Genomic DNA, 26,746 nt, shown 5'->3' with positions numbered 1-26,746 from the left:
TTGTGGCCTGCACAAGTGCTGCTGCCCAGCAGTGCATGGCTCCGGCCAGAGCTGCACATGGCAGAAAAGAACGCAGCCAGGCTGGCCCGCCTCTATTGCGTGAAGCTCCCTGCAGGACACATGCAGCTCCCAGCACTCATACTACCAGGGGAAGCCCTGTGCAATGAAACCAACTCCCTTCCCTGCTGCCATGGAAGCAGGGCTCCCCACCACTTCTCAGAGTCCTGGCAGCTGCACATGGAGGCAGGCAGCGGTAAAGATGGCTCCATTATGCAGGACTTTCCCCATAGTGGGGAGGCGAGTGCTAGGAGCTGTGTGGTGTGCCATGAGGAGCCCTGTACGATAGATGTGGTACACTCCTTGCTGCCATGTGCAACTTGGGCTGGAGCCACATGAGGCTGGGTGGCAGCCCTTGTGCGGGCTACAAGTGCCCCAACAGCCTGCTGTCACTGCTGGCAGAGGCTATACACCTGGGGGGTGGTGCCTCACACCCCACAAACCCAAGCTTTGCCCCAACCACCACGTACGCATATATGCATGCACACACACATTCTGCAACATATACTACGCCCTCCCACACACCACAGCCACACCCCCCACAAACCCCATGTATACCCACACTCCCTACCATATACACCTACCCCAACCACATCCCACACAATACACAAAAAAGTGAGACTATTTTTGAACTGTTATGCAATTACCTCTATATAAGCAACCCCCACCTAGCACTTGGTCGTTCCAGAGCCAATTAAGGGCACCAAGTAAAACAGCCTAAAGCAAAATGCATTTTCCCATAGGGTTTAACGTAAATAAATATAATTGGGCCCGCATGGGGACCTGCCAGTATGGCCCACTACCCACCTGTGTGTGGCCCCAACCACCCTGCCTCCAAGTCCCAAGTAAGGGACATGCCCACCCAGTGATTAACAGCCAGAAGGCACTGAGGGTCCAGCAAGCACAGGAAAAGCTCAGGATGGTGTCTGTGGTCCATGGCTGGGAGCATAACAGAAGCAGAATGGGTCACAGGCTGCAGCCACTGTGCAGGTGTCCTTGAGCACTCATGCCCCTTGCCTGTAGATGCCAGTTCAAATCTAGGCCAGATTTGTTACTGTCTCATTGCTTCAGCTTCCTTTTTAAGAGGAGGGCAATTTATTCTGGCTAGAGGGCTACTTAATGAGCTCTGGCAAGCCATCAAGGGGTACAAGGGTAGCCCCAGCCCTTGATAAGTACCCCCTAGTCCCCATTTTGGGACTGGAAGTGCCACCCTTACCCCAGATCTTTGTCATCAGAAGTCCCTCCCTTGCCCCTGGAAGTATTCTTTTTGCAGGGGGTGGGGGCAGGGTAGCGTTTGCCATCTTTGAACCAGAATAAAACTAATCCTACACTAGAAATGAAGTGCCTACTATAACATTTTAATTTTATTACAAAAGTATTTGTCCTGACTCGTGTTCATGTTGCATGTACAGGCAAATTACAGAGGTGGGCAGATGAGACTAGGATGGAATTCAATGTAGACAAGTGCAAGGTGCTGCATCTAGGGAGAAGGAACTGGCAACACAGCTATAGGCTGGGGAACACCACTCTTGTCAGCACAGTGGCAGAAAGGGAAATTGGAGACATTGTTGGCTCCAGGGTGAACATGAGCCGCTAATGTGAGGAAGAGGTCAGTAAGGCTTGTCGTGCATATAGACGCATCACAAGCAGGTCCAGAGAGGTGATCCTTCCCTTCTATGCAGCATTGGTCAGGCCACAGTTGGAGTACTGCATCCAGGTCTGAGCACAGCACTTCAAGAAGGATGTGGCTAGCACTGAGAGGGTCCAGAGGAGGGCCACTCACATGGTCAAGGGGCAAGCCCTATGAAGAGAGGCTAAAGAGCCTGAACCTATTCAGCCTCCATAAGAGGAGGCTGAGAGGCGATCTGGTGGCCATTTACAAATGCACCAGGGGGGGACCAGTGGGAATTGGGGGAGGCTATTCCCCTGGGCACCACCCAGGGTTACTAGGAATAACAGCCACAAATTGTTAGAAAGTTCAGGCTGGATATCAGGAGACATTGCTTTACAGTCAAGGCTACCAGGCTCTGGAATGGGTTCCCAAGTGAGGCGATGCTCTCTCCTACCCTGGGGGTCTTCAAGAGGAGGCTGGACAGATACTTGGCTGGGGCAATATGACCCCATTCCTGCACCTGTTCCTGCTGGGGGGGGGGGGCGGGGGGAGAAGGGGTGTTGTCAGTCGGACCTGATGCTCTGTTTATGTCCCTTCTGACCCTAAGCACTATGATACTATTGTGTCCCAAAAGAAGATGACCTTCCAAATACACTCGCCCAGATTGCTAGGAGATGCAGTGACAACTGTTGACAAAACCTAATGCTCTATTCTAGCACATACTTATCCATTTGTCAGCTGGCTATGGTTAAAGAGCGTTTTCTGCAGTTTAGTTGAATCTAATCGTAGAAAAAGAGAACTAAAAATCTTGAAACAGACTGGATCTGGTATTAATAAAACTGAAGAGAAAAAGCAAAGTTTAATAAAAATTAAGACCTAAAATTGTTTAAAAAAAATAAAGCACTAAACCAATCTTCTCAGAGTCTCTTATGTGTAAAGAGAAGAAATCTGAATTTTTAATTGAAGTGTTTCACAAATCAAGCTATTTTTGATCAATTTCAACTTGAATAACACCTTAGGAAACACCTTCTCTCGGTCTGTTTAGAGGGATTACTGGAGTGCTCACCAGCACCCTCTAGCCAGCAGATCTCTTAAGGGAATACAGAGCTAGATCCTCTTAGATCTAGCAAGGACTACCATTCATAAAAAATTGTTATATATAGCACCCAGAAATAGTTGCCAAATGTTACACTTCCAAATTCAGAATTGTAAGGATTCAGTATACATTGTGCCACTAAAGCCACCATTTTAGATCTGTTGGTTTGTATTTGAGGAATCCCCCCCAATCAATTTTACTTTAAATTTAATGCGACTAGATTTGGGTTAGAGCAGCATTTCACCAGCTCCCCATGTTTAAAACACAGATTTTGTATTACTCAGTTTGATAGAAAATAGTGGTCTCCTATAAAGCATACAATTAATTCAATAGAAAAAATGTGAAGGAAGATTAGCATTCTATTGTGTAAGTTTATTTGTATTAAAAGATGTCTAAACAATTTTTTTTTTCTTCGCTAGAGTAATTAAAGACAGCAATACAAGTAGAGGTTGGGAGTCAAGTGAAGCCTCCATCAAAAAGATATTCAATTTTTAAATGGCTTCTTGCATTTATTTCCCTGAACTACTGACAGCTTGCAGAGCTCTCTCCCCAGTGCAAAGTTTCCCAAATTTTCTTACAGAATGGAACCATCATCAAGCCTCCTTAAATGTTTCAACTACAATTGATTTGATGCACTTTCTTCTCCCTGGAAGAGCAGAGACAGAGAAAGTGCCTCTGGGCGCTGTATGGGCCAGAGCACGCCATGTTCAGCAACCCTCTGCCCCCTCCCCTCCTCAGCAGCACGTGGACAAGCCAGTGTCCTTGTCACATGACCCAGCACTCTGCTCTAGGGCTCAGTCACATCCAGTCACTGTTCACACAGATGAGTCCCAGCGCTCACTGAGATCAACACATTCATGCCAGCAGCCCTCACCCATGAATGGCGCCCCTTCCGATTCATAAAAGAGGTAACGGTCAATTCAGAGTCTACCACTTCCTTCCAATTGTTAATGTAACCAAGCCCGAGGGAAAAGCTTGTTTCTGATTAACAGGCAAGGAAGATAGCAGAAAGTGGAACCTGAAGGTCTTAAAATGAACAAATAAATACAAATCCAATGACACAAACACCTCAAGTCTTGTGCTTCCCATACTGCCTGCTTCTACCATCTCAAACAGGCAAGCAGTAGGAAAAAGGAAAGGAAGGGCATAGGGTGGGGGGAATAAGTTATGTCACTTCTTTGGTGACAGGCAGAGAACAGAGATTGCTGTGGAGAGAGCATTTCTCCAAACACTTTTTTCCACATGAAAGCACCAGTGTCTTGATGCATGCATGGGGCGGGCTTTGCAGAAGGCAGTTCTGTGGTCGAGGGGAAATGAGGTGAAAGAAGGTTAACCCTTTTCAAGAAAGGCTGATTTTCACAAGATATTACATTTACCATTAAGAGAAAATCCCTATAGAGCAGGGTCAGACACCAGGATGTTTCCCCTTCATTCACTGATACTGTGCTATTGCTCTGATGCAACCTGGCAAGTTCACAATAAATAAAAATTGTGAAATTCATATGAAAATAAAGGGACTGAGAGAAATACATAAACAAAATCCTGAAACTGGGTATCACTTGATGCCTCAATTTTACGTAAAGAGAAAATATTCTTTTCTGCAAACAGTCATTTGTTATAAGTTACGTATCATACCATTTTTAACCAGGAGTTGTACAGTATTAAAAAGCCATGCAGCTATTGCCATGCTCTGGCCAGTTGAACACAACTTAAGTACTTACATAATTGCAGAGATCACCACTTCGATTTTCAATGATTGATAGGTGTTCATTTTACAGGTTGGCCAACAGAGGATGCTAGGTAGCAATATTTCAGAGCTTCTTTTGCAAACTAAAGTACATGCCATCATAGATGTGAGAACCTGAATGCCCTTTCAGTTAAAAAAAAGGGCTAGAATATACACACCAATATTAACTTAGCTCAATGGTGGGCTGTTTCTATAAGCATTTGAGAATCAACATAAATGCACAAAAGCTAGTTTGAAAAGCTAGCTGCTGTTTAACTTAGTTTGTTTTTGGGGGGTTTTTTGTTTTTTACATTTGCCTGCCTAATACAGGTCAAAGCTACCAGACCTGTTGGTACCATTTAGTTAAACAACATTTAAGAACACTTCTGTGGTAAGGCCTCAGTTTCTTATAAAGCACTGTGTCACTTCATGATGAGATGCTCCAAACTGATGTCATCTTCAGGAGAACATAAATAAAAAGCTTTTATGGCTCTAACATTCCAGTAATTAGATCAAGGGGAAAGTGTGTTTTAAATTGTGTTAAATTCTTTGCAGCAAGGTTTAAAGTTTAGCAGTCTCTCTGGTATGAGGGATGCATCTTTAAATCTGTCCCAGTTCAAAACAACCAGGGCACCTGAGGGGGAAACCAAGAGTAATGGCCAAACTCCTGGAAGACCAATTAGGCTCAACTTTAGGAGAAATTTCTTTACAGTCAGGGCATCCAGACTGTGGAATCAGCTCCTTCCAGAGGTGGTGCAATCACTTATCCTGGACATCTGCAAGAGCAGACTAGAGAGTCACCTTGCTGGGGGTCACCTGACTCCCCCATTATCTTTCCTGCTTGGTGCAGGGGGCTGGACCCAATGATCTTCTGAGGTCCCTTCCAGCCTTACAATCTATGAATTAAAAAAAAAATAGAAGTTTCATGTCAGTAAGAGAAACTTGATAAGTAATATTTGCAGAGTTAATCTGCACTGTGTATGGTTCAGCTCAGGGCTAAGCAGAACTTCCCCAGCTATTAAGCCAAGAAGGGGGCAGGCATGCGGAGTGCAGTTCATAGTGTTGTCTGACACTGGAATTGACAGCCAGCCTCAGTTGTGCTGTTAGCATTTCCTGCTAGGTCCCAGAAAGCTAATTGGAAAAGCAGATGTGTGAAAGGGACCAGAGGGAGGCCAAAATGGAGTACGAGGGGTGTCAAAGATACGGCTCATAAGTCAGATGTAGCCCACAGAACCCTATCATCTGGCACCCAGTGCTGCCTGCAGGTCTCAGGCCAGTCTGGGACATGCTGCAGTGGCACTGTACTGAGCCAGCATGAGGCACTGAATCCAGCATGTGGGGACAGTCTGTAAGCCTGATCTGGCCAGAGGACTGCCCAGGGGCCAGCACCACTCATGCAGCCCAGAGTCCAATGAGTCTGATGCCTCTGGTGTAAGTGATAAGAATGAATGCTAGAGTAGTTAGGAGCAAAAGGCAAGGACCACAGTGGGTCACGGAACTGTAATCACTTAAGACAACTCCCCCTCACCCCTAAAATTAAAAACAAGGAGTTCCAAGTCTCCATAATCCTTTCATAGTTCTTCAGTAATAAGAAGCACCACAGGCAAAGGGTCTCATAAGATACCAGCCTATTACTGCTAGAGGTGCACCAATATACTAGTCCCATATTGGATCAGCACTGATACTAGGAAAACTGAGCATCAGGAATCATTTTTTCTTGGCTCATGTGGCTGATAATGCAGCGTGCATACGCATAGCCACAGTGCACCACTGAGGTATCCAGGAGCACAGCTTGGCAGGGTGGAGAACAGCCAGGCCCAGCTGTGGGGGAAGGGGCAAAGGAACATATCCAGGGCCCTGGGGTGAAGGAGTGAATGGGGCTGGGGCACACACTGCCCTGCCAGGGCAGGGTGGAGCATGGAACAGAGCTGCAGCATGTGCATGTTCCTGCCACTACATGTACCCCAGGAGAGCACGTGCCCCCAGATCTATGCACAGGCTGCCGCTGCAGGCTAGGGCTGCACCAGGCTCTTCCCAGCAAGGGGCTAGACACCCCAAAACTCACCACAGCTGCCACATGCTGAGTGCAGCCTAACCCCCCCCCCCCCCGGAAGAGCCTAGCCTTGGCCCCAGCCCACCCTCATCCTGCATGCAGATCTGGGGGCACCCCCCCCTATGCCCTTCCAGGATGCATGTGGCAGCAGGAACTCTTCCCCCTGGAAGAGCCATTGCTCCATCCCATGCCCCACCTTGCCCAGCTGGGCAGGGCCTGCCCCTGCCCCACTCCCTTACTGCAAGGGAGTTGATCTGCCACCCCAACTCCTTACCCCAGACTTACTGGCTAGTGGCTGCTCTTCAGCTGCAGGGCTGCATATCAGTGATTGGATTGGTATCAGGCCAAAATGGCTCATTAAGAACTGGCCATTGGTATGGGCCCAAAAAATCTTCATCAGTGCTCCCCTAATTATTGCAACTCAGTACTCTATTAACTCAAGTGACAGATGTGTTTTATGGACCTAAAGATCCCAACACTGCCAAAGATCCAAGTGGGCATCCATATAGCTTCCCATATACTGGGTGGAGAGGAGGCAGGAACAGGGACTACAAGTGAGGGGACACGGTAGGAAAATACAACAACAACAAATTAAAAAAAAAAAAAAAAAAGCAAGCCAAGTTGAGTACTCCTACAATAAAGGAGTGGAAGTGACCTTAATTCCATAAGTTCAGTTCACTCCTCCACTGGTCATACAACTAACCAACCAACCATGTAAACATAGGAGTCTTAAATGATAATTAAGAAACAAAATGAAAACAACAAATCAAAAAACCCCCAACCTATTTTTACCCTAAAGATAACCGCTAAATTCAGTATACAAACAAAGCCTTCTGTGCCAAAACTGTTATTTGCAGAATTTGGGGTCCAATTTGCACAAGTGCATAGCACTCAACTGCAAATTAACTCAGGAGCTGTGCTATACAAGCACTAGGCAATACCACCTTAAGCCAGTGGTTCTCAGTTTTAGACTCAGAGCTCCCCTCAGAAAAATGCCAGCTCTTAAACTTTTTCCCTAGTCAAAAAGGGAAAATAGAACAATTCTTCTGTTGGAAGGAACTCAAAGACCAAGACAGATCAGAATGTTTAACACTACAAATTCCTACTTGAAGTCTCTGGGTGCATCTTGTGAATCATATTTTCACAGTGCTAACATTTCAGGGGTGCTGTGGCATGCCATGCAAGGATTTCCAGACATCCCACAGTGCTGCAGCACCGTGATAGAGAATCACTGCTTTAGAGAGGCATAAGCTTTCATAAGTGATAGCAACCAACAAAGTAGGCTGTTGCCTGGGAAAACTTAGACTTCTCTGAACCAGTTACTCCATCTGTGATTTTCTACCAGAGTGCCACAAGAACGTTAGGAGTGCTGTGATGCTAATGCCATGGCCAAGTGAAAATTCATATATGCCTTGGTTTCCAGGACACACAGAAACTGGGAAGCAGATGCAGTGGAGAAAGGTACATCCACCTGCATTGTGTAATGCCAGTAGAAAGCTGCCACCCTCCTACCCTTGGCCACTTCTTGTTTGGTTCCAAAGCATCTCTTGCAAGTGGATCTGCAGAAAAGCTTCACTTGGTTGTGGCAGCAGCATCCATCTCTGGGCTGCCCTGGTACTATGGCCAGGTAAAGCTTTCCCACATGCCTCAGTTTCCAAGACTTAGTCAGAGCCAAGCTGGGAAGCAGCCGTGACAGCAGCAGAAACTCCTGCCTCCATTGGCTTCATCTAGTAACTCTAACGCAGGCAAAAGAGCCTGCTCCTTTCCTAGCACTTCACAAGCCTCCCAGAAACAGAGATGGGAGACAGTTCCACCTGGCAATGACACCAGAATAGGAGGTATCGATACACAGGCTGCTGTGCCCCTTCCACCATCAGGTGGAACAGCCCCAAAAGCCTCCATTTACAGGAGGCATACATAGGGAAGGGTACAGCATGAAGACACCTGCTTATTTAAGACTTACTAGACAGGGCTGTAGCATATGTGCATTAGCATTTTGTCATCCGTTTGGCAGCAGAAGTACCCCAGTTGAGAAACAGTAAGGTAAGCAGAGGCAGCACAACAGCGATTCTCAATCAGGGTTAAAAAATTAAAAAAAAAAAAATCCACAAGTTCTGGAAAGGTGCCTAGAATCTTAAACAAGGGTTGAGAATGACTGCTCTAGTGTGCTGCCTTGCCTTCCCTTTAGACTAACAGCAGATCACCTCTCTCTGGGTGCATCTACACAAGATGCTAGAAGTGCAGTAGACCAATTAATTCTACTGCATATTAGTGTATCATGGCAAAAGCTGTGCTAATGCACAGTAGAATTAGCCTACTGCACATCAGTCACATAAAAATGTCCGCTGACACTGGCAGTAGCACTGGTTATAGCACACTAAGTTAATATACGTTATTAAGTTTAGTGCCTTTAATGCACAGCAATTACAGCGCATTAATGCATGTGTAAATGTGCCCTCTGTATACCAAGTAGTGATAAAAAAAAGAAGTCAGGTCCCATATATCTAAAATTGAACACCTAATATCAGTAAATAATTTACTTTAATCTGTGCCTCAGCTCCTGATCTATTAACTTGGGTGATGCAAAAATTAATCTATTAACATCTGTGAAATACTCATGCCACTGATGAATGCTATCAAAAAGCCCATGAGAAAAATCAACAACTTTGTCTTGAGAGTAGGGTTTGAATAGTGCACTTTGAGAAATAAGTGAGCAGACAGCTGCTCATTAAATGCACCAAGTAAGATAGTAATTATAAAGATTCAAGGTTATATCATAATACACAAGTACAAGGAGCCTAAATAAAGGTTGCAGGGACAATCAATTCTGGCATTTATCAACATTGGAACATTAATGCGCTTATCACAGTGCATGTGAAGGCATGCACACAATTATTAATATTGACTTTTTACTTTAAAGTGTGTAAAAAAAAAAAAAAAAAAAAAAAAAACTTAAACAACTGCATAAGTTGCAAAACAAAAACCAAAAGCCACCACACAGTGATGCTGGGTCCTTCCCCACCCTCAATTGAGCAATAAGGGTTTCAGAACCACTAAAGACCTGATATGGAGCGATGTAGCCAATCTAACAGAAGGCCCAAGTCATACAAGTGAAGAACTTACTTTCTGGCACACCAGGCCTCTCTAGTGTTAGAGCTTACAGAATACTGAAGATAACCTAAAACCCATACACTCCATGTTTGATAGTGGAAACAGACACCTTTTACTTTCAGAGTCCAAAACAGTCTCAGTCTACAAACAATGTTTGTGGTCCCTCCCAAGTTAGCTTTCATATGACCAAACTGCAAAGATTTCATCTTACTACTATTTCTGTTAGTTTGTCCCACACATCTGGGGTTTGGGGGAAAGAGACACTTGAATGCTTGTAATGTGTCCCCATTCTAAACTGGTTACCCTTTTCTTTTGTTGGGGACAATTTTCTTCTTAAGAGTCCAGAAGGAAAATATTTGCAATGCTTGAATCCCAGGCTTTAGGTTAAGTGACTGTAATACTCAAAGATGATCCGTATTTAAGCTGACGGGCTTAAAATAACGTTAACTGCATGGGACTATTATGCACATTTTGTGCATAATCAGTTTTATGATTTTTCAGTAGCAGTTAGAAAAAGAGTTGAAGCCCAACCTTAAAATTTAGGCTTAAAGTATACTAAACAGCTATGTCAGAATAATTTGGAAGTAGCAAGAGTTACCCAGATCAAATTTTAATAAAACCAGCAGGGGTGTGTACAGGGAAGCTGCTCTGACATGCTGTAATTACAACACATTGAAGCAGACTCAATTAAATTGAGTCTGCTGGAGCATGCCAATTATTGAGCTCCAGCAGCCTGTGTCTCGTGTATCAGCATTCCCATGCATCAAAATGGTGGCAGGGGCGCTTTTATCATAGCCACTCTAATTAAAGCATCCTCCTACATGTAAAAAATGCCCCAGGGGATCTGAGCTACCCCTTTACAAAGCAATAACCAGGGACAGGTTAGCATGGGACAGGTGTATTGAAAGGAAGAGAGAAGTTTGTTTGTTTTTTTTAAATAAGCAAACAACCCCTCCCCCCATGCACACACATATACCCACTATTTATTTACATTTTGCTTAATTAACCTTACTAAGCAAATGTTTGCATAATGTTAGTTCAGACTATAAAACTGCAATAACAGAATAAAGTGTTTAGACATGTAAAGGACTAGGAACAAGTTGATCCCACTCTGATAAGCTAGGGGCATTTCTACTACCGCAAAATACTGGTGTACTCCCAAGAAAGGGAGTGCACAGGCAATAAGCCAGCAGAGAACCCCCACTTCCCTGCTCTTCATGCCTTCTGCTGACCAGACTCTAGTCTGGGGAAAACAGCAGAAGAACAGCAGCAGTTGGATTTATCCTAAACATGAAAGGAGTTCAGATATACGGTCCCCTAGACTGGGAAGTGTGTAGGGAAAGCTGCAACTAGATTCTTCCAATGTTCTGGAGTTCAGGTGCTGCCACTGTCTTCTGGCTAAAATTTTTCTCTCTCTACAAACAGCTTAGTCATTGTCACCCCCCCCAAACAGACTAAGAAAAATAAGCTCCAGTTCAATACTTGGTTCTGATAATGCTATTGCAAGGGAGCGGAGACTTCATTTGGTGCAGCGTAACCCAAGTTTCAGTTATTTATTTGTGCTTTCTTGGGGGAAAGGGGTGGGAAGACAGCTGCAAATCTGACTACTAAGCAGACAGAGCGAGGTCCCTGCAGTAAGAGGGAGTGTGGCTGGGGCAGGCAGTGGCCAGCCAGGCACAGGACAGAGCCACGTGCCACTTGTCCAGGAGCATTGGGGGAGGTAGGGGGAAGGAGGAATGGCTCTCACTGCCAACGCACTCCAGGGCAAACAGAGGGACACGTATCCCCCAGATCTCTGCGTGGGGCGAGAGTAGGCTGCCTGCCCCAGGGGGCCAAGGGCAACAGCAAGTTCTGGAGTGACTGTAGCACACCTCATAGCCCATGCCAAGCACAGCCCAGCCCAGCCCAGCCCGCCGGCTGAGAAAAGCCCGGTGGCACTCCCAGCCCCTAGTAGCAGCCCACCATCACCTCATGCACAGATTGGCACTGGGGGGGGCAGGGCACCTGCCCCTCTGTGCCTCCTTTGGGGTACATCAGCAGTGGGAGCCGCTCCCCCCCCATGCACCCCAAGATGAGCTGCTCACAGCACCATCCCAAACCCCACCACAGCTGGGCAGCACCTGCCCCAGCCCCAAGCCCTACTCCCTCCCTCATGGCAGGGGCCTCAATCTGCAAACCCTACCCCGACAAGGCTTACCAGCCACATGCTGCTCTCCAAGATGCCGGGATGCATAAATTGGCAATCAGATCAGTATGAACTGATATGGCTTGTTAGTAAAGTTGGCCATTGATATCACCCCCCTCCCCCCAAAAAAATCTTTATTGGTGTACCCTGCAAGTAGCAGCTATATAAGTCAGATGATATTGATAACCTGTTACAATATAAAACTTGTCTGGAAGGTTCTGTAGAGGCAAGTATAGCAACTGTTGCAACTTTCACTCCAGTTATATTCAGGGATCCTGGTGTTTCCTACCCGCACCCCAGGATTAGAGAGAGAAAAAAAAAAAAAAAAAAAAGATAATTACACTTTGCAAATTATGTTAAAAATCCATTAATAAGACAAGAGGCACCCCCCCCCCCCCAGCCCTGCCAGTGCCATCCCCACCCCTCTCCAGCTCACCACTCCCTGCAGCTGCCAGGGTTTCCTAGCCCCAGGTCTGCAGCCCCCTAACTCTGGTAGGAGGCTGCAGCCACTGCAGCAGGATGGAGCCCAACTCCCCCCTGCTGCCTGCCTACTGTGGGCTCAAGTAGGGGAGGCCAGCTCCCTGCTGCTGCATGCACTCTCCAGGGGGCAGGGAGGACCTGTGCCCCGCAGATCTGAGCACAGGGCAGGCTGTGTGCTCAGATGGGGGAAGGGAAGTTCCCTGGTGCTGTGTGCATGCATGGGGGGGGGGGGGGGGGGAAAATGGACAGCAGGGAACCCACACCCCCCAGATCTGTGTGGGACAGGCACAGGCTGCAGGCTCCCGCTGTGCTGCCCTACCGCAGGGGCTCCGTGATCCGGCATGGCAAGGAACAGTGGGGCCACATGGAGAAGCTGTTTGCCGCTGTGAGCTCCACACTGCCCTGACAATGTACCTGCTGCACACATGGCTGCAGCGAGGGCAGTGGCACGGGGCTGTACTGATCAAAGCCACCCCACACACAGTGAACACATCACTAGGGCAATCTGGAGCTTGCAGCAGCAGGCAGCTTCTCTGAACGGCCCCACTGTTCGCTGCTGCACCAGCTCATACCCCCCAGGCTATGGAGGCACCCAGGTAGGGCAGCAAGGCAAGAGCTTGAGCCTACACCTGCCTTCACCCCTGCACATATCTGGGAAGCACAGGGGTCCCCCCCAGCCCCTCAGGGGGGTACACAGGACTGGGGAACCAGCCCCACCCCCCTCCCTACATAGGCTCAATACCCTTCCCCCACACCTACTTACCTGCCAGAACTGCTCTCCAGGCTGCCTGGGGCCCTGTGCATGTACATGGCACCCCCTGCCTGACCACTGCCCTCCTGCTCCCTCCCAGCTCCCTGAAGGCTGGAACTCTGCCAGCCTGCAGAGGGCTCCTCAAAGAACTTCAAAAACCTGTGGGCTTCTCTGGTAAAAAATACACAGTTTACTCCGTTTCCCACAGAAAAGTGGAAAACCCAGATCCCTGGTTATACCAATTCAAGGTGCTCCAATATATGTGTGCTGATCTGATATCAGACCACTGTAAAGAAAACTGACTGCACTGGAAGTCAGTCTGATGTGGCCAATAAATGCCCTTGCATGCATGCAACCACAGCGCAGCATGTAGGCAATGAGAAGCACAGCTCAGCAGCATGGGGAGCTGCATCTAGTTGCCAAGTCTGTTATGGCAGAAGAGGGGAGCAAAATCAAGGCCCCTGCAGTGAGGGAGGGAGTGGGGCTGGTGTAGGTGCTGTCCCACTAGGGAAGGACAAGGCACAGGACAGAGCTATGGCTCATCCAGGGGGTGTGGGGAAGATGGCTCCCATCACTGTGCACACGGAGGGCACGTGTACCCATTGGTGTATGTGAAGGGTGTGGGTGGGCTACAGCTGTGGGCTGGGTCTGGGGCTATACCAGGCTCTTCCCAGCAGGGGGCTAGGCCAAGCTGCGCTCAGGGCAGGGCTGGGCAGATGGCAGCAAATTGAGGTGGCTGCAGCCACCCCCCCCCCCCATAGCCCCCTTCCCAGTGCTGCCACTACCTGCCACAAGCACAGCCTGGCCCAACCCACACCAGGAAGAATCCAGTGCCATCCCAGCTCTACACAGATCCAGGGGATGCATTGCCCCCCATGCCTTCCCAAGGTGCGCACAGTAGCAGGAGCATTTCAGGGCTGCTCAGTACTACAAAACTTGGGGGGGGGGGGGGGGGGAAGGGAGGCAGGGGGGCTGTGAGAAATAGGGACAGACAGCTGAACACATGGTCCAGGTGAGCAAAGGGGACTGAGGACCTCTTATTTTCCATGATAGCACCCCCCCACCAAAAAAAATTACAAGTAAACAAGCCACCAAATGTCAAAGTCTATAGGCATTTAGAACTTATAATCACTGGAAGTCTAACAGTGCCTCAAACTGCTTTAAAGTTATAAATATCAATAAAACATTATGTTCAATTGACACACATTTATTTTTTTTTTAAACCAAACAAACAAAAAAACACCAGTGAATATGAGCTATTTAAACAGAGAAAGCCAGGATCCCTAGTAAACAGTCACACTTTATTCCAGAAATGCAGCCACATGCCTGTAGTGGCTCAGGCCAGAAGCTGGGGGGAGAAGGGGAGTGGGAGCAAGAAGTGCACTAGAGCATGCCTCCCTGCTCAGCTGGAGCAGACAAGTTGGGCCAAGCCCAGCTCCCATACTCCCCTGTTTGGGGGGGGGGGGGGGGGGGGGGGAAAAAAGAGAGAGAGAAGAGGGAGGGGGAGGTGCAAATTATCCTGGGATGCTGGGGGACCAAGTTACTCTTGAATCTGAAGGGGATCTAGGACAGAAATTTAATGAACTGATTTAACTTAAGCCAGTTAAGTCCAATACTACATCCATGCAAGTTTAATATAAACTGGTTTCAGTCATTTTGATAGTCATTTGTGTACACTGAACTTGTTGTGTTGCAGACTTGAACTACATTCCAATACTCAGTTTGTGTGCAACTCCTGTCCCTAGATCATTCAGAACGAACAGTTATATGCATGTTCCAAAGCAGCAGCTCCCCCCGATTTAAAAAGAGCCAAGAAGTACCTTCTCATCCATAGCTTGAGCCAGGGGTGGGCAAAACGTCGCCTGCAGGTCAGATGCGGCCTGCCAGGCCATTCTATCTGGCCTGCAGGGCCCCTAAAATGAATATTTATCTGCCCCTGGCTGCCTGTCATGCAGCCCTTGATAGCTTGCCAAAACTCAGTAAGCAGCCCTCCACCTGAAATAATTGCCCACCCCTGGCTTGAGCCAATATAAAGCAATTTAAAAGAAACCAAAGGGTTAACAAATTATTCCTTTAAAATGGGTGGCCAAACTGAGGCATGAGTACCCCATGTGGCAAGGGCAGCCTGTGTGGAACACTACAGATCAGGGAGGGGACAGCAAAAGTATTAAGGCAAAAAAATAAAAAAAATTAAAAAAAAAATAAAAAAAAAAAATCAGACAGGGAGCATAGTAGAAAGCAGAACAGACTGGGCAGAGGAAGAAGATCAAAGCAGCAGTTGGAGAGAGTGCAGGGCTAATTTGTGACCTGCCTGCTAAACAGGTTGGCCCCACTGTTGTAAGGTATAAGCTATTGGTGCTCAACTTCCAGCTTGTAGGCAAGATCTGCCCCCAGGTGCCCTGACATCCAAAATGCAGGGATCCCCCATATACCACATTCACCTGGTCCACAGGGCCAAAATTGAGCACCAATGCTATAGGCAATTGTTAAAATTATACCAATATAAGCTATAACACTTAAGTTGTTACACCCGTTACATAAGCAGGTCTTACAGGGTGTATACAGAAATTGTTTTTTCACCATTTAAAGTGCTTTACTGCTGTGACTTAACTGATGTGCATGGCTTTACAGCGCTTTAAAACTAAGCATTGTTAAATGAGATGTTACATTAAAAGGTGCTGTAGGTTGCTAAAGTGCTATAAAATCCAGCACTTCAGATTTAATGTCTGTATGCTGAGCAGTGGAGAAGCCTTAGGAGGCTGTAAAGCACCCCCTGCCTCTTAGCCTGGGGAGTGCAGGGAGGCTCAGAGTCCCCCCCCCCCCCAACTCCAAACACTGCACTTCTGTCATGTTTAAGAACGCTGTAACCGTATAATGCTATCAAAAGTGTTTTAAATTATAGTGCTATAAAACTTACACAGAGCATGGACACATCCACTAGCTCTGACACAGGGCATAGGACATAGCAGCAGCAACAACATGGGGTAGCAGGACTGGCAGCTAAGGAGATAAAGCTGCAACAGTGGCAATAGGCAAAGCTGATTGAGCATGACTGGAGCTGTATTAGCAGCAGGCAGGTGCTGGCTAATCACCATGTCCAGTGGCCCCCAAGACCACTCCCCCCCACTAATTTCTGGCTGCCTGTGGATGCAACCCTCAGATCATGTTTGCACCCCCTGGTCTAGTAGAACCCAAAGACATCACCAAGTTATATTCCCTGTCCTCCCAGTGATTAAGACTTGTGAACTAAACAGGAGTACATGCAACTACACCAAGCAGCTACACAGCACCACTTGAGATGCTGCAGATTGTTTCCAAGAGTGCTGCTGTCTGATCAGCTGCACAGGATTGCTGCTAAGTGCCAGAGGATCAGAGAATCAACATGTTTTGAGATAAGTTGTTCAGCTGATTTGTTGTGTTTTTTTATCTTGAATTTGGCAACCCACCACAAGCTATGTAGGTTGTGAACCACCCTTGATATGAATAATGTGGGTTCAGCTCTAACAGCCAGGGCAATGCCAGCTTGATGCACAAGCACAGTCTGCTGGCTAACTACTGTACACAAAGAACCAGTTAGAATAAGGGGATCTTGTTTTAGTTAAATGTGTTTTTTCAGTGTGCAAAAAGTGATATTATTACTGTATTGTTCCAGTTACAAGATGACCTTCATATTGTCAGGTGTAATTTTAAAAGAAAAGCAGCTCTTCCCCCCCCGAAAGTAGATCAAGAAGTACAGATAGAAGCCTTAGACTACCAATGCTCTTGAAGAAAAAAAATCCCAAAATGCAAGTTAAAATAACCAGGAAGACACAAAGAATTAAGATGTTCAAAAAACAAAACAACCCCTCTCCCCCCCCCCCAAACACTTTTCAGTCCAGTTCTAGAAAGTTTAACTTCTTTGTGTATGCAGCAACAATAAAGGAAAAAAACCCAAACAGATACAGAAAACAAACCAACCAAAGTAGTCAACACTTTAGAAGCCCTGATGGTAGGCTGAATGCCCCCCCCCCCCCCCCCCCATGTGAGCAAAACGCTGTTAACAAGTGCCAGATGACAGATACATGGAAAAAATAACCTGGCAGACATATAGATGACAGTGTGCTTTATAATGGCTGTTATTACTCAAGAAAGATTTCAGAATTATTGTGCCTGGTTCCCCAAATCCATCAGCCCAATGTTCAGCATCAATCAAAAAAAGTTAGAAATTATTTAGACCAGTGGTGCTCAACTTTCTGCCTCACAGACCAAATGAATGATGCAGGGCCAGCCCGCCCCACCACACCAGGATCAGGTCCTAGGGGCCTGGCATCACCTGTCCTGGGCCCTGCACACAGGAATCAGGAGCCCCATCCAGGAGACATGGCAGCAGAACAGGCACAGCTCTCAGCTGCCCTGCCTTGAGGTAGTTCCTCACTACCCAGTCCCAGCACCCCCATGCCACATTGCCAAGTACTAGATAGCTTGTTTCATCATTTCTGCATGGAAGCTGAATGCAAGAGCATATTCTGTGTATTAACTGCTTCAGCTAGATCTTTCAGAGAAAGGTTTAGTACCTTACACTCTTAAGGAAAAAGAGAACTTGTCCTCCTTCAACAAGAGTAAAAGTAACTAAAAGGTAGTGATACTAGTGCATTTAAAATAAACCAGACTGAAAAAACACAAATCCAATATGCCTAAACAGGCACTTAACTCAACGGAAAGATTTTATTTATTTCAACATGTCCATTAGTACATTTTGTTCTACTCAATGAATGCAGAGCTGTGCACATTTCCACATGTCCTCCATAACACTGTCATTCAACAATTTAGTTCTAAACAAAGCTACTATTTTGAACATGGATGGTTTCATCCCAAATGGCCTGACTGAATACAGACAAATGCACAGCTGAAAACAAAGGCGCAGCAAGGAAGTTGACTTTCAAGGTTTCCATACCGTGCACAATAGCAGTATTTTAAACCAAGAAAGGGAAAAGCTTCTTAGGAACTAATAAGCTAGTGTGCACACATGCATTATTTTAAGCAACTAGTGTTAAGACTTAAAATGTGTTATACCACAAGCCATAGTGAGGGCTCAAGCAGGGATCAGGGTCTCTGGGACCAGTGTTGCCCAAAGCACCAATATGCTCACCTCCCTGCCCCCCGCAATCAGAAGAGACCTGATAAGGAAAGCCTTGCATCCAACACCTTGTCTCACTTCACCCCAACTATATTGGTGGCAGGAACAACAAAAACACGCCACCCAAAGAAACTCTTGCCACAAGCCTCCTTCTCACCACTTGGGGGGGGGGGGGGGGGGAATCTCTTTTGGGAGAAGACAACACAGGCACACAGCTCTGAACCGGCCTTGTACTGCTACTCCAAGAACACGACAAAGCCCCGCGGGGGTGTGGAGAGAAGCGACCTTTGGAAACCTAGGGAGGGGAGGGCAGGGCAGACAGCACCTACAGCCCTCCGCCTGCAGAAAGGTGTTCGCACCCGAAAGCTTGCAAAGAAGAATTTTCCCAACTATTTCAGCTGGTCCAAAAAGAGATGCCGGATGCACCTAGAGAAACTCGCCTGCCGCCTTCGGGAAGCCTACTCCTGGCATTGAGAAGCAGCAGGGCTTCAAGTCACCGAACCGGCCCCCGCACACGCAGGGGGCAGTCCCACCCGCACGGCCCGGCTCCGCACTCACCTGCCCAGGCGCCCAGCCCCGGGCCCGGCAGGACGCGGCGGCCTAGCACCCAGACGCGGAGCCCGGCCACCAGACAGTAGCCGGCCCGCAGGGTGACGTAAGCGGCGCTCAGCGCCCCGACCCAGTAGAGGAAACCGGCAGCGGGCAACGAAGCTATGGTCGCCATGCTGCGGGGGTGGCTGCCACGCAGCGACTGAGGGCGGTCCGCCTCGCCGCCGACCTTTCCCCGGCAGCGCCGCTTCCCTATTGGCTGCGGTGCCCGCCCATCAAGCCCACGCGCGCCTCCCATTGGGAGGCGGGCGGGCACCCCGCCCCCGTCCCGCCTCGGAGCCGACAGGCTCACGCAGTCTCCCTTCTCATTGGAAGAACCGCGACTACCCCACGCCCACGGTCTTGTGCCCCCATGTGCTTGGCCACACGCCTCTCCATCCATTGGCTGCCGTGACTGGCAATCAGAAGGAGTTCGTGCCGAGATTGGTGGAGCTGCCTGGGCGGGTAATTTAAGGGTCTCGTAGCAACAGCTCTGGAACCGATTTCCTGGGTTCTTGACCCTAGTCTCCTAGTGCGAGGACGATCCGCCCACACTGCTTTCCCCGCGTGGTTCTTCCTGCGCTTGCGCAGGGGGAGAGGGCTACCATAATTTCCCGCATAAATTAGTGCATGGGCAGCCCCATAGATCCATGTGCTCTTGTGCCCTCATTTTCTCCCTTTAGTCTACCCAGGTCAGTCCTCAGCCTGCTCCTTAACTACCCTGATATAAAGGGTGATTATCAAGTCTTTGTGTAACTTTAATAACTTTGCATATAGGTATGCTAGAAGCAAACTGTAAATGGTGACTGAAAGCATAATTCATTTAAGTTTTTTAGCACAGCGTAAGCTATGCATAGGGCAAGGATCACAAATGTAATTCATGAAATCACTCAGCAGCAACTGGAAAATGTTTTCTACAAGTTGGAAAATTGGAATGTATCACAGAAGATGGTGTTTATGTTGTAGTCTAGAAAGTTGAGCTGTATTGTGTTACAACTTAATGAATTATGCTTTCAACTGCCCTTTACAGTTTGCTTCTATTGTGTGTACATCCAAAGTACACACGATATTAAAGTTTAAAGTTGCACAAGGACTTTATAAACATCCTGTATTTAAGACACCCCCAATTCCTTCCAGGCCTCTGTTCTTGCTAGGCTCATGACCAGCCCAAGCTCCTGGTGCTCCATTCATCCAGTGTGCCCCTCTCCACGGGAAAGGTGCCCCAGGCAGCCCCACTTCCCTCTGTCAGCCGGATACCTTGGGAGCAGCCCATAGGTTCCCAACCAGAGGAGAACCTCCAAACCAGGCCCAACCTGCCATGTGGCCCAGTGTATGTTCCAGCTGCCCAACATCCTCCTCTCAAGAGTGGAAATAATGAGGGTTGCCAGCCACTGATTTTCATCATTGTTTATCCTGAATATACGTGCATGTGCTTTCGCATCTGTGTATACACTTAAAGTGATTCTCGGTAGCAGACCCCGCAATGAGAGCAGGGGCCCTCCCTTCTGAGTTGCACTACTCATGGCAGAGAGACAGGAGCCAGTCTGTGTGGAAAGGCAAATGCCTACACGGGTGAAATTTGCCAGGCCGAATTTTGATACCTGTCATCACAGAAAAAGCACATACAATCCCAACATCAGATGTTCATGCTGGATGCAACCTATGATCTTTTGTTAGACGACAGGGCATGAATTCCCTTTTCCATAGCTTGCCTAGCACTGTTTCCTGGTGTTTCTCACCATAGTCCATACCTGCTTACATTTTTTTTTCTTGAAAATTTGAGGCCTGCAGTATTTTTCTTTACTTCCTATCCTAAAAAGTGTTAGATGGTGTAGCTGTAGAGTTGCCATGCCTTAGCGATCAATGAGTGGTTGTTGTTCATATAAAACTTTGAGATGAGTGGCACAAAAGTGCAAATCGTATTACTGTTAGGGTGTAGTGTTATAATGGTCTATCAAGCACTTGCCTTTAATGTTAATAAATTATAGAGAAGTTTCTGTACCATAGAGTTATTTCTCATATTTACTCTCTCTACTCTGTATTACCTCCTACCCTCTCATTCTGATTTGTGTGTTCAATACTTTTTATTTGTAATTTTTCTTAAGATGGGTAACATTTTCTTTACTGTCCAGATCTTGGTTAACAATGCCAAAGGTTTGGGTGATGGGGTCAAGGCAGCAATAGTTCCTGTAGTTTAAACTGATTTCTTTGGAGTTGGTTATAGTGATTTTGTTATATTTCCTCCTTGCTTACACTTCTGCCCTCTGGACTATAAGCACAGCAAAGCACACCACATTTTGAGGCCATTTGCCTCATGCAAACCTAGAAAGATGGACCTTAGACTTCATAGCAGGACTGGGGAATGGGAAACAGGTCTCTGCCAAACACCTTTTCCTCTAATCCAGCCATGATTTCACTGATCCCAGTAACTTGTGCCCCATTCAAGTCTGCTCTCCAAATCCCAAGGCCACAACTTATAGTCTTTCACTTTGGCCTTCTTCATTCTTATCCTTATTGCTCTTTATTGACCAGAGTCTGAAAATAATTATTCTAAATTGGCTTCCTCTCTAATTGGACTAGATTACCATGAGGTTTCTTTCAACTCTGTGTTTCCAACCTTTCAACCCAAAGTTTTCACTGAACAGAGTATTCTCTGACATTGTGTTACTCACAACCACTAAGGATAGGAAAGTATAGATGCTGAAGAACACTTCTACAGTAAGAGGTAGTCTTGGCAGCTAATTCTATGGCCTCAGAAATCAAAGAACTCATACAAGCTATACAATTTTGTCCTATATTGTAAGCACAATTTTTCCAACCATAGTAGAAGACGGTGTAAATCCTGAACAACATAATTAACTCTAAAGTGACATAAAGCATTCTATCTATGATTCTATGATCTATCTGGGCCAGCAAGCTGCTTCCACAACACTTCCAGACCTGAGAGCTAGAAGCTCAAATTAGAACTTAACCCTAGTCTTCCATGTGGCAGTACAAATCTGATGCCTAGGGTCCACTTGAGAGATGTAGCTAGCTGTGTTAGTCTGACGTCAAGTAGAAAGAAGGGTAGATTCTCATCTTATAGACTAACCAAAGAGTGTGTGTGTGTGTGTGTGAGAGAGAGAGAGAATGTAACAAGCTTTTGTGCAATAAAGCTCAATTCATCAGATGGTTCACTGAGGATTTTATACTGGGCTCTGCTACTATTTTGTCTTGGTTTTCCTTCCAATTTTTGTTTCCTCCCATCTGCCTTTAAATGCTCTCAGTAGATAAACCAGTTCAATTAATAATGGATCCAAACCATCACCTGAAACTCATCCCACATCATCTTTCCTTGATGGTAGTGTAGGTTGTAGATGCAGGTGCATCTGATTTAATTTTTAGCCTCTTAGATTATCTTCTGATCCAGCCTTCTGCTTTGACCAAGAAGAGATCAGCATATAGTCAAGAGGTGTAAATTTGTCAGCAGGGAGACCAGAACATAGGACTAGTTGTGTGAGAGGCACAGAGACCTGATTCTTCATTGTAAGTTCAATTTACTACTTGTGAAATATAATAGCATGAATATGGAATGAATGGCTTTCCTAATTTAACCAAGTGATCCATTCCTGCCTGAAGCATGAAAATATCTACCTGTTATAACTTTTATACCTACTAATGCCAATATGTTCATATATTCTCAAATTCTCCTATACATTGGTGCATCTACATGTTGCCCTATGGTGATGTTACTACACCCTGCTTTAGTATTTCCTTTTGAAAGTACTAAAGCATGGTGCAGTAACTGCCCGTACTGCGCCATACATGCGGTGGCACGATTATTTTCAGCAGCTACTTCACCATAGCAGCGCACTGTAACAGGGGAGCATGCTGCTATGGTGAAGCAGCTGCTGGTCACGTGTAGACACTTGTGGACACTACATTGCTATAGTATGTCATTATGGCAACGTAGCATCACGTGCAGTTAATGCGCTTTAGGTGATGTGCGTTAAATTTAATACCTCCATTGTGAGGTACTAGAAAAAGGTCCATTAGCCTATTTAAATGGGCATTAGCTAAACAGCACATTTTTTCTGACACTTTAGTGTGCATTAATATAGCCTAAGGCGCATTAAAGCACATGGGTAGACATGCCCAATACGTTGTCTAACTAGCATGCAGCCATTATCACAGAACATGCGCTGCACTAACCCTCATGCACTACCACCCACATCCTCCAGTTCTGATCTTGCCCCATACAGACTGCTTAAAAACTACAGTTCTCATTGCTGTTGCCTCCAAGGACCAGTCAGATCCCACTGCAACCCAGTTCAAAGAAGCAGGCAGCAACTACTGAGGATAAACTTTGTGTAGCTTTTATTCATACTATCAGGTGACCAGAACGGGCCAACAGTAGAAAACGTGCCAGGTTAAACACAAATTACAAAGTGCATTTTTATTCTACTCTTTCTTTTTAATACATTAGAAGCTCTTATATCAAGGTTTCACAATTGCCCACAAATTATCAGTCACTACAATTTGCTGCTTAATGAATGTATTTAATAATGTTCCTACATAACTTTCTAGGTATTTACTCAGTTTTGGTTGTACTGTCCCACATGCTTTCCTTATCTGGTATGACACGTTATACTAATTCTGTCCATCCCAGGATGTTCTTGATCAGATTCCAAGTGCTTGGATGTGCTTTGGTACTTTCCACAGAAGTTCAGACTTGCAGATTTCAACTCTTACTGCTCTTGGCATGTCTTATGGCCTACATATTCCACTCCTTCTCTTATTGCCCTTCATTGCTTCATGTACACTTTGTTTGAAGCCAGTTCTATGTTTTTGTTGTTTTGAGAGTCTCCTCAACCAGCAGCTTGATCATATTACCCTTATGGCCCACACACCCATAAAAGACAGTGCCTCAGCCACAGGGAAAACCCACCATATATCCCTGGAGAAGGAGTCTGGCTGGAGACCAGGACTTATGAGAGAGAATGGTGGGGGACACAAAACTGCAACTTTTGTTAAGGACCATATTGGCTCAGGTGCAAGAAGAGATTTGTTTCAGATCAGTATGAAAAGTTTTATTTTGGGGCATTCCAAAATGAAGCCCTCCAAAATTCCTGACAGATATTCACCGAAAAACCTATCCTTTCCCCACAGAACATCTGAAGATCTAAATCCCAATTGTAGAGAGGAGGTATTTTGTTCAGTTTTTTACTAGATTTAATACTGGGCCATATCCCATAGTTCTTTTCATGGAACTAGTGGAATCAATTCAGCTTTGTCATTGGCTTCCATGGGAACAGGATCAAGTCCTTGCTCTGTGAAGCTCCCCGAGATCAATTTACTACCACTCTCTCTAGTTTCAACCTTTGTCGCCACTCAGCTGTGGGGTTGGTAGCTTTGATTAGCTCTCTGATCTGAAGTCTGTTTAGCTTTGGAGCAATATTTCCAGACACCCTTCCTGACCCAAGCCACAGTTTTAAGGAGGGGCAAGGGGTAACATGGAAGGGGAATGAGCCTACTCCTGCATTAAACAATTTCACTCACAAGGCAGCAAGATTTTGAATTAGAACCTTTCCTTCTCTTATGTGTGTTACTAACCAAGGCTGAAGAGCTTCCTAAGGTCAACATACAATAAGTTCACTTTGATCCAGGCCATAGCAGTGCAGTAATGAAGCAAGGGTTCAGTTGTGTGGTACTCCATATAAATGAAAGATCATTCATATTTTTACATTAATTGCAAAAAGTGTAATAAGCCCAAGTGAAGTAAACTAAACCAGGCATTGATTTTTTTCAAGTATTAATTTTTATTAATATTAAGAACAAAAACATACATCTGCTACATTTCCTGTTATACCAGGCACATCATGCTAATATACCTTCTTAATACAAATCAAATGATGTTATGAAAACCTGCATTCACAATCAAGAAGTATCAATTAGATCTATAGCAGAATTTAAGTTTGGTTGAATTCAACACCACATTGTATCTTGGATTTGCTTTTCCTTCGAAGAAGCATATAAACTAGGTGTCATGCTGGTGTTATAGTGCTTCGTGGTTCCCTGGTACATTGGATTGTGAAATACTTGGCAGTGGGTAATTTGCATGGACCAATATGACATGGATTTTCCTCTACGTGTTACTATTCAGCCTTGATTCTGATAGAATTGTATGCATTCATTTTTACATCATTTTAGTTGTTAACAGTATAAGTTTTGCTGATTTTCTGTACTAATATGCAGCATAAATAGTTAATCAATAGAATGATTTAACTAACATATTTCCCCATTCACATATCCTACCTTGAAAAGTGGCTCTACAGAGGATCAAACACTGGGATTTTTTTCCTTACCAAACCCCAAACTGCATATGATTAAGTTAATTTAGGCCACCATTTTTAGAACTGTAAACATGAAAATTGGAAATGTATGTCTGAATCCTCCAGCTCTTGGGCAGACCAAAGTTTTAGGACAAAATCCAACTCCATTCATTCAGTGTCTTAGTGGTACTTAATCATATGCAATCTTGTTGCACCCTGAGAAAACATTATTTTTAAAGGCATCTTCATCTTAGCCTTAAGATATGGTCACAAAAAGCAATAAGAAGGAAGAGAACCCACCCAATTTTTGTATTAATGGTTTTTCAGGGACACTGAGTGCCCCTCAACAGGTGGAGTAGGATCTGGCCCTTCATAACGATTTAGATATTGGTTCATAATTGCAATACCAAGGGCAGCATTAGAGAATTGATCCTATTTTCTTTTTGTCACTGTTTCTTCCTGCTACCTTCCATTAAAACAAATAATAGTTCTACAAATTATATAGCTAGTACACAGACCTGATTTGGTTTAACCTGGAGAGTCTATGTCTTTTCCATAAGAGTGTTTGTATATGTGTATGAGAAGTGAAGAAACAACTGTGCTGTAATAAGACAGAAAATAATCCATCTTTAAAGCTGTTTTTACTACCTGACTTTTTATACAGCATGCTACTTTCCCATCTATAGGAAAACGGGGGTGAGATTCTAGTATTGTTTTTCATTTGGTTACAATGGAAGTCCAAATCATTACGCAAAATATATGCTCACTGTTGTTGCACTGTTCAGGGATTTTCTTCTTATCTGAAATAGAAGTTCTCAAACTACAATTTGCAGGGGGCAGATACATAACCTAGAGCTGACTCCTGCTCATTGTGTTCGTTTGCTTTTACAAGCCCTTCTTTGCAATAAAGAGCTTGGATGCAATATAAGCAGCTGGAAAGAGTAGGAAGAGCCAATCTAGCTGTTAGGACTATTACTTTAAGTTAAGCACAAAACAGGAGCAAAGCTGCGGGACTGAAGCTAGTAGCAGGACTGGAGGAATGCATACAAAAATGTGAATCAGCTAGGTGGTCAGCTGTACAGGGAATGGGGAGGAAGGGAATCAGGCAAAGGACAGCACGCTCAGAGAAGCAGGCAACTTACTATTTTGTGTTCAAGGACTCTTGTGGCTGATACCTTCTACTGGACCAACTGCATGGTTGGAATAGACTTAGACAAGCTTTTGAATGTGAAGCATTCTTCATCAGGTCTGAAGGAAGAAGCAGACACAACAATGATTAAAAAAGTGTGGAGGGCTGTGAAAATGAAGAAGAGAAAAATTCCCAGGGGGACTGCTGTAGTTACCACATGAATTTTCTGCAATAGCAAACAACATCAAGGGAAGCCATCCATGAGTCATCTTCTGTGAAGGTGCATTGCATACTATGAAAATGTTAGCTGATCTTAAAATTCCCATTCTCCAACCACTTCTTATGTTACATTACCTACTACAGGAAGAGCAGCCCTCACCTTCTATGCAGAGTCAAGCAAATCTGAAAAACCTTGAGCTCTGCCAATTTTTGGTTTCCACTGTTATTCCATGGAATCAGTCTTCTGTTGGAAGATTAAGACAGATGGCACAAGAGTCTACAAGCCTATGGTTTGTATTTTTTCTTTAAACA

General features: G+C 45.6%; 1 protein-coding gene across 3 annotated transcripts in view; it reads right to left on the bottom strand.

Annotated features, from left to right (window-relative positions):
• HSD17B12 (hydroxysteroid 17-beta dehydrogenase 12) overlaps positions 1-26,746 on the bottom strand; it is a 160,285-nt gene that overhangs the window by 114,654 nt on the left and 18,885 nt on the right. Inside the window, exon 2 of one of the 3 annotated variants that reach the window (XM_019476896.2) lies at positions 26,229-26,334. In XM_019476896.2, coding sequence (XP_019332441.1) covers position 26,229 — 1 coding nt within the window. In that variant the 5' untranslated portion in view covers positions 26,230-26,334. Of the gene's footprint in view, positions 1-18,745; positions 18,944-26,228; positions 26,640-26,746 lie in introns of those variants that run through there. The other 2 variants (XM_059722765.1, XM_014602109.3) reach the window with 2 other exon arrangements.

The sequence above is a fragment of the Alligator mississippiensis genome, chromosome 2, assembly GCF_030867095.1.
Source record: "Alligator mississippiensis isolate rAllMis1 chromosome 2, rAllMis1, whole genome shotgun sequence".
Lineage (NCBI taxonomy): Eukaryota > Metazoa > Chordata > Crocodylia > Alligatoridae > Alligator > Alligator mississippiensis.
This window is presented reverse-complemented; position numbering and strand designations above follow the sequence as displayed.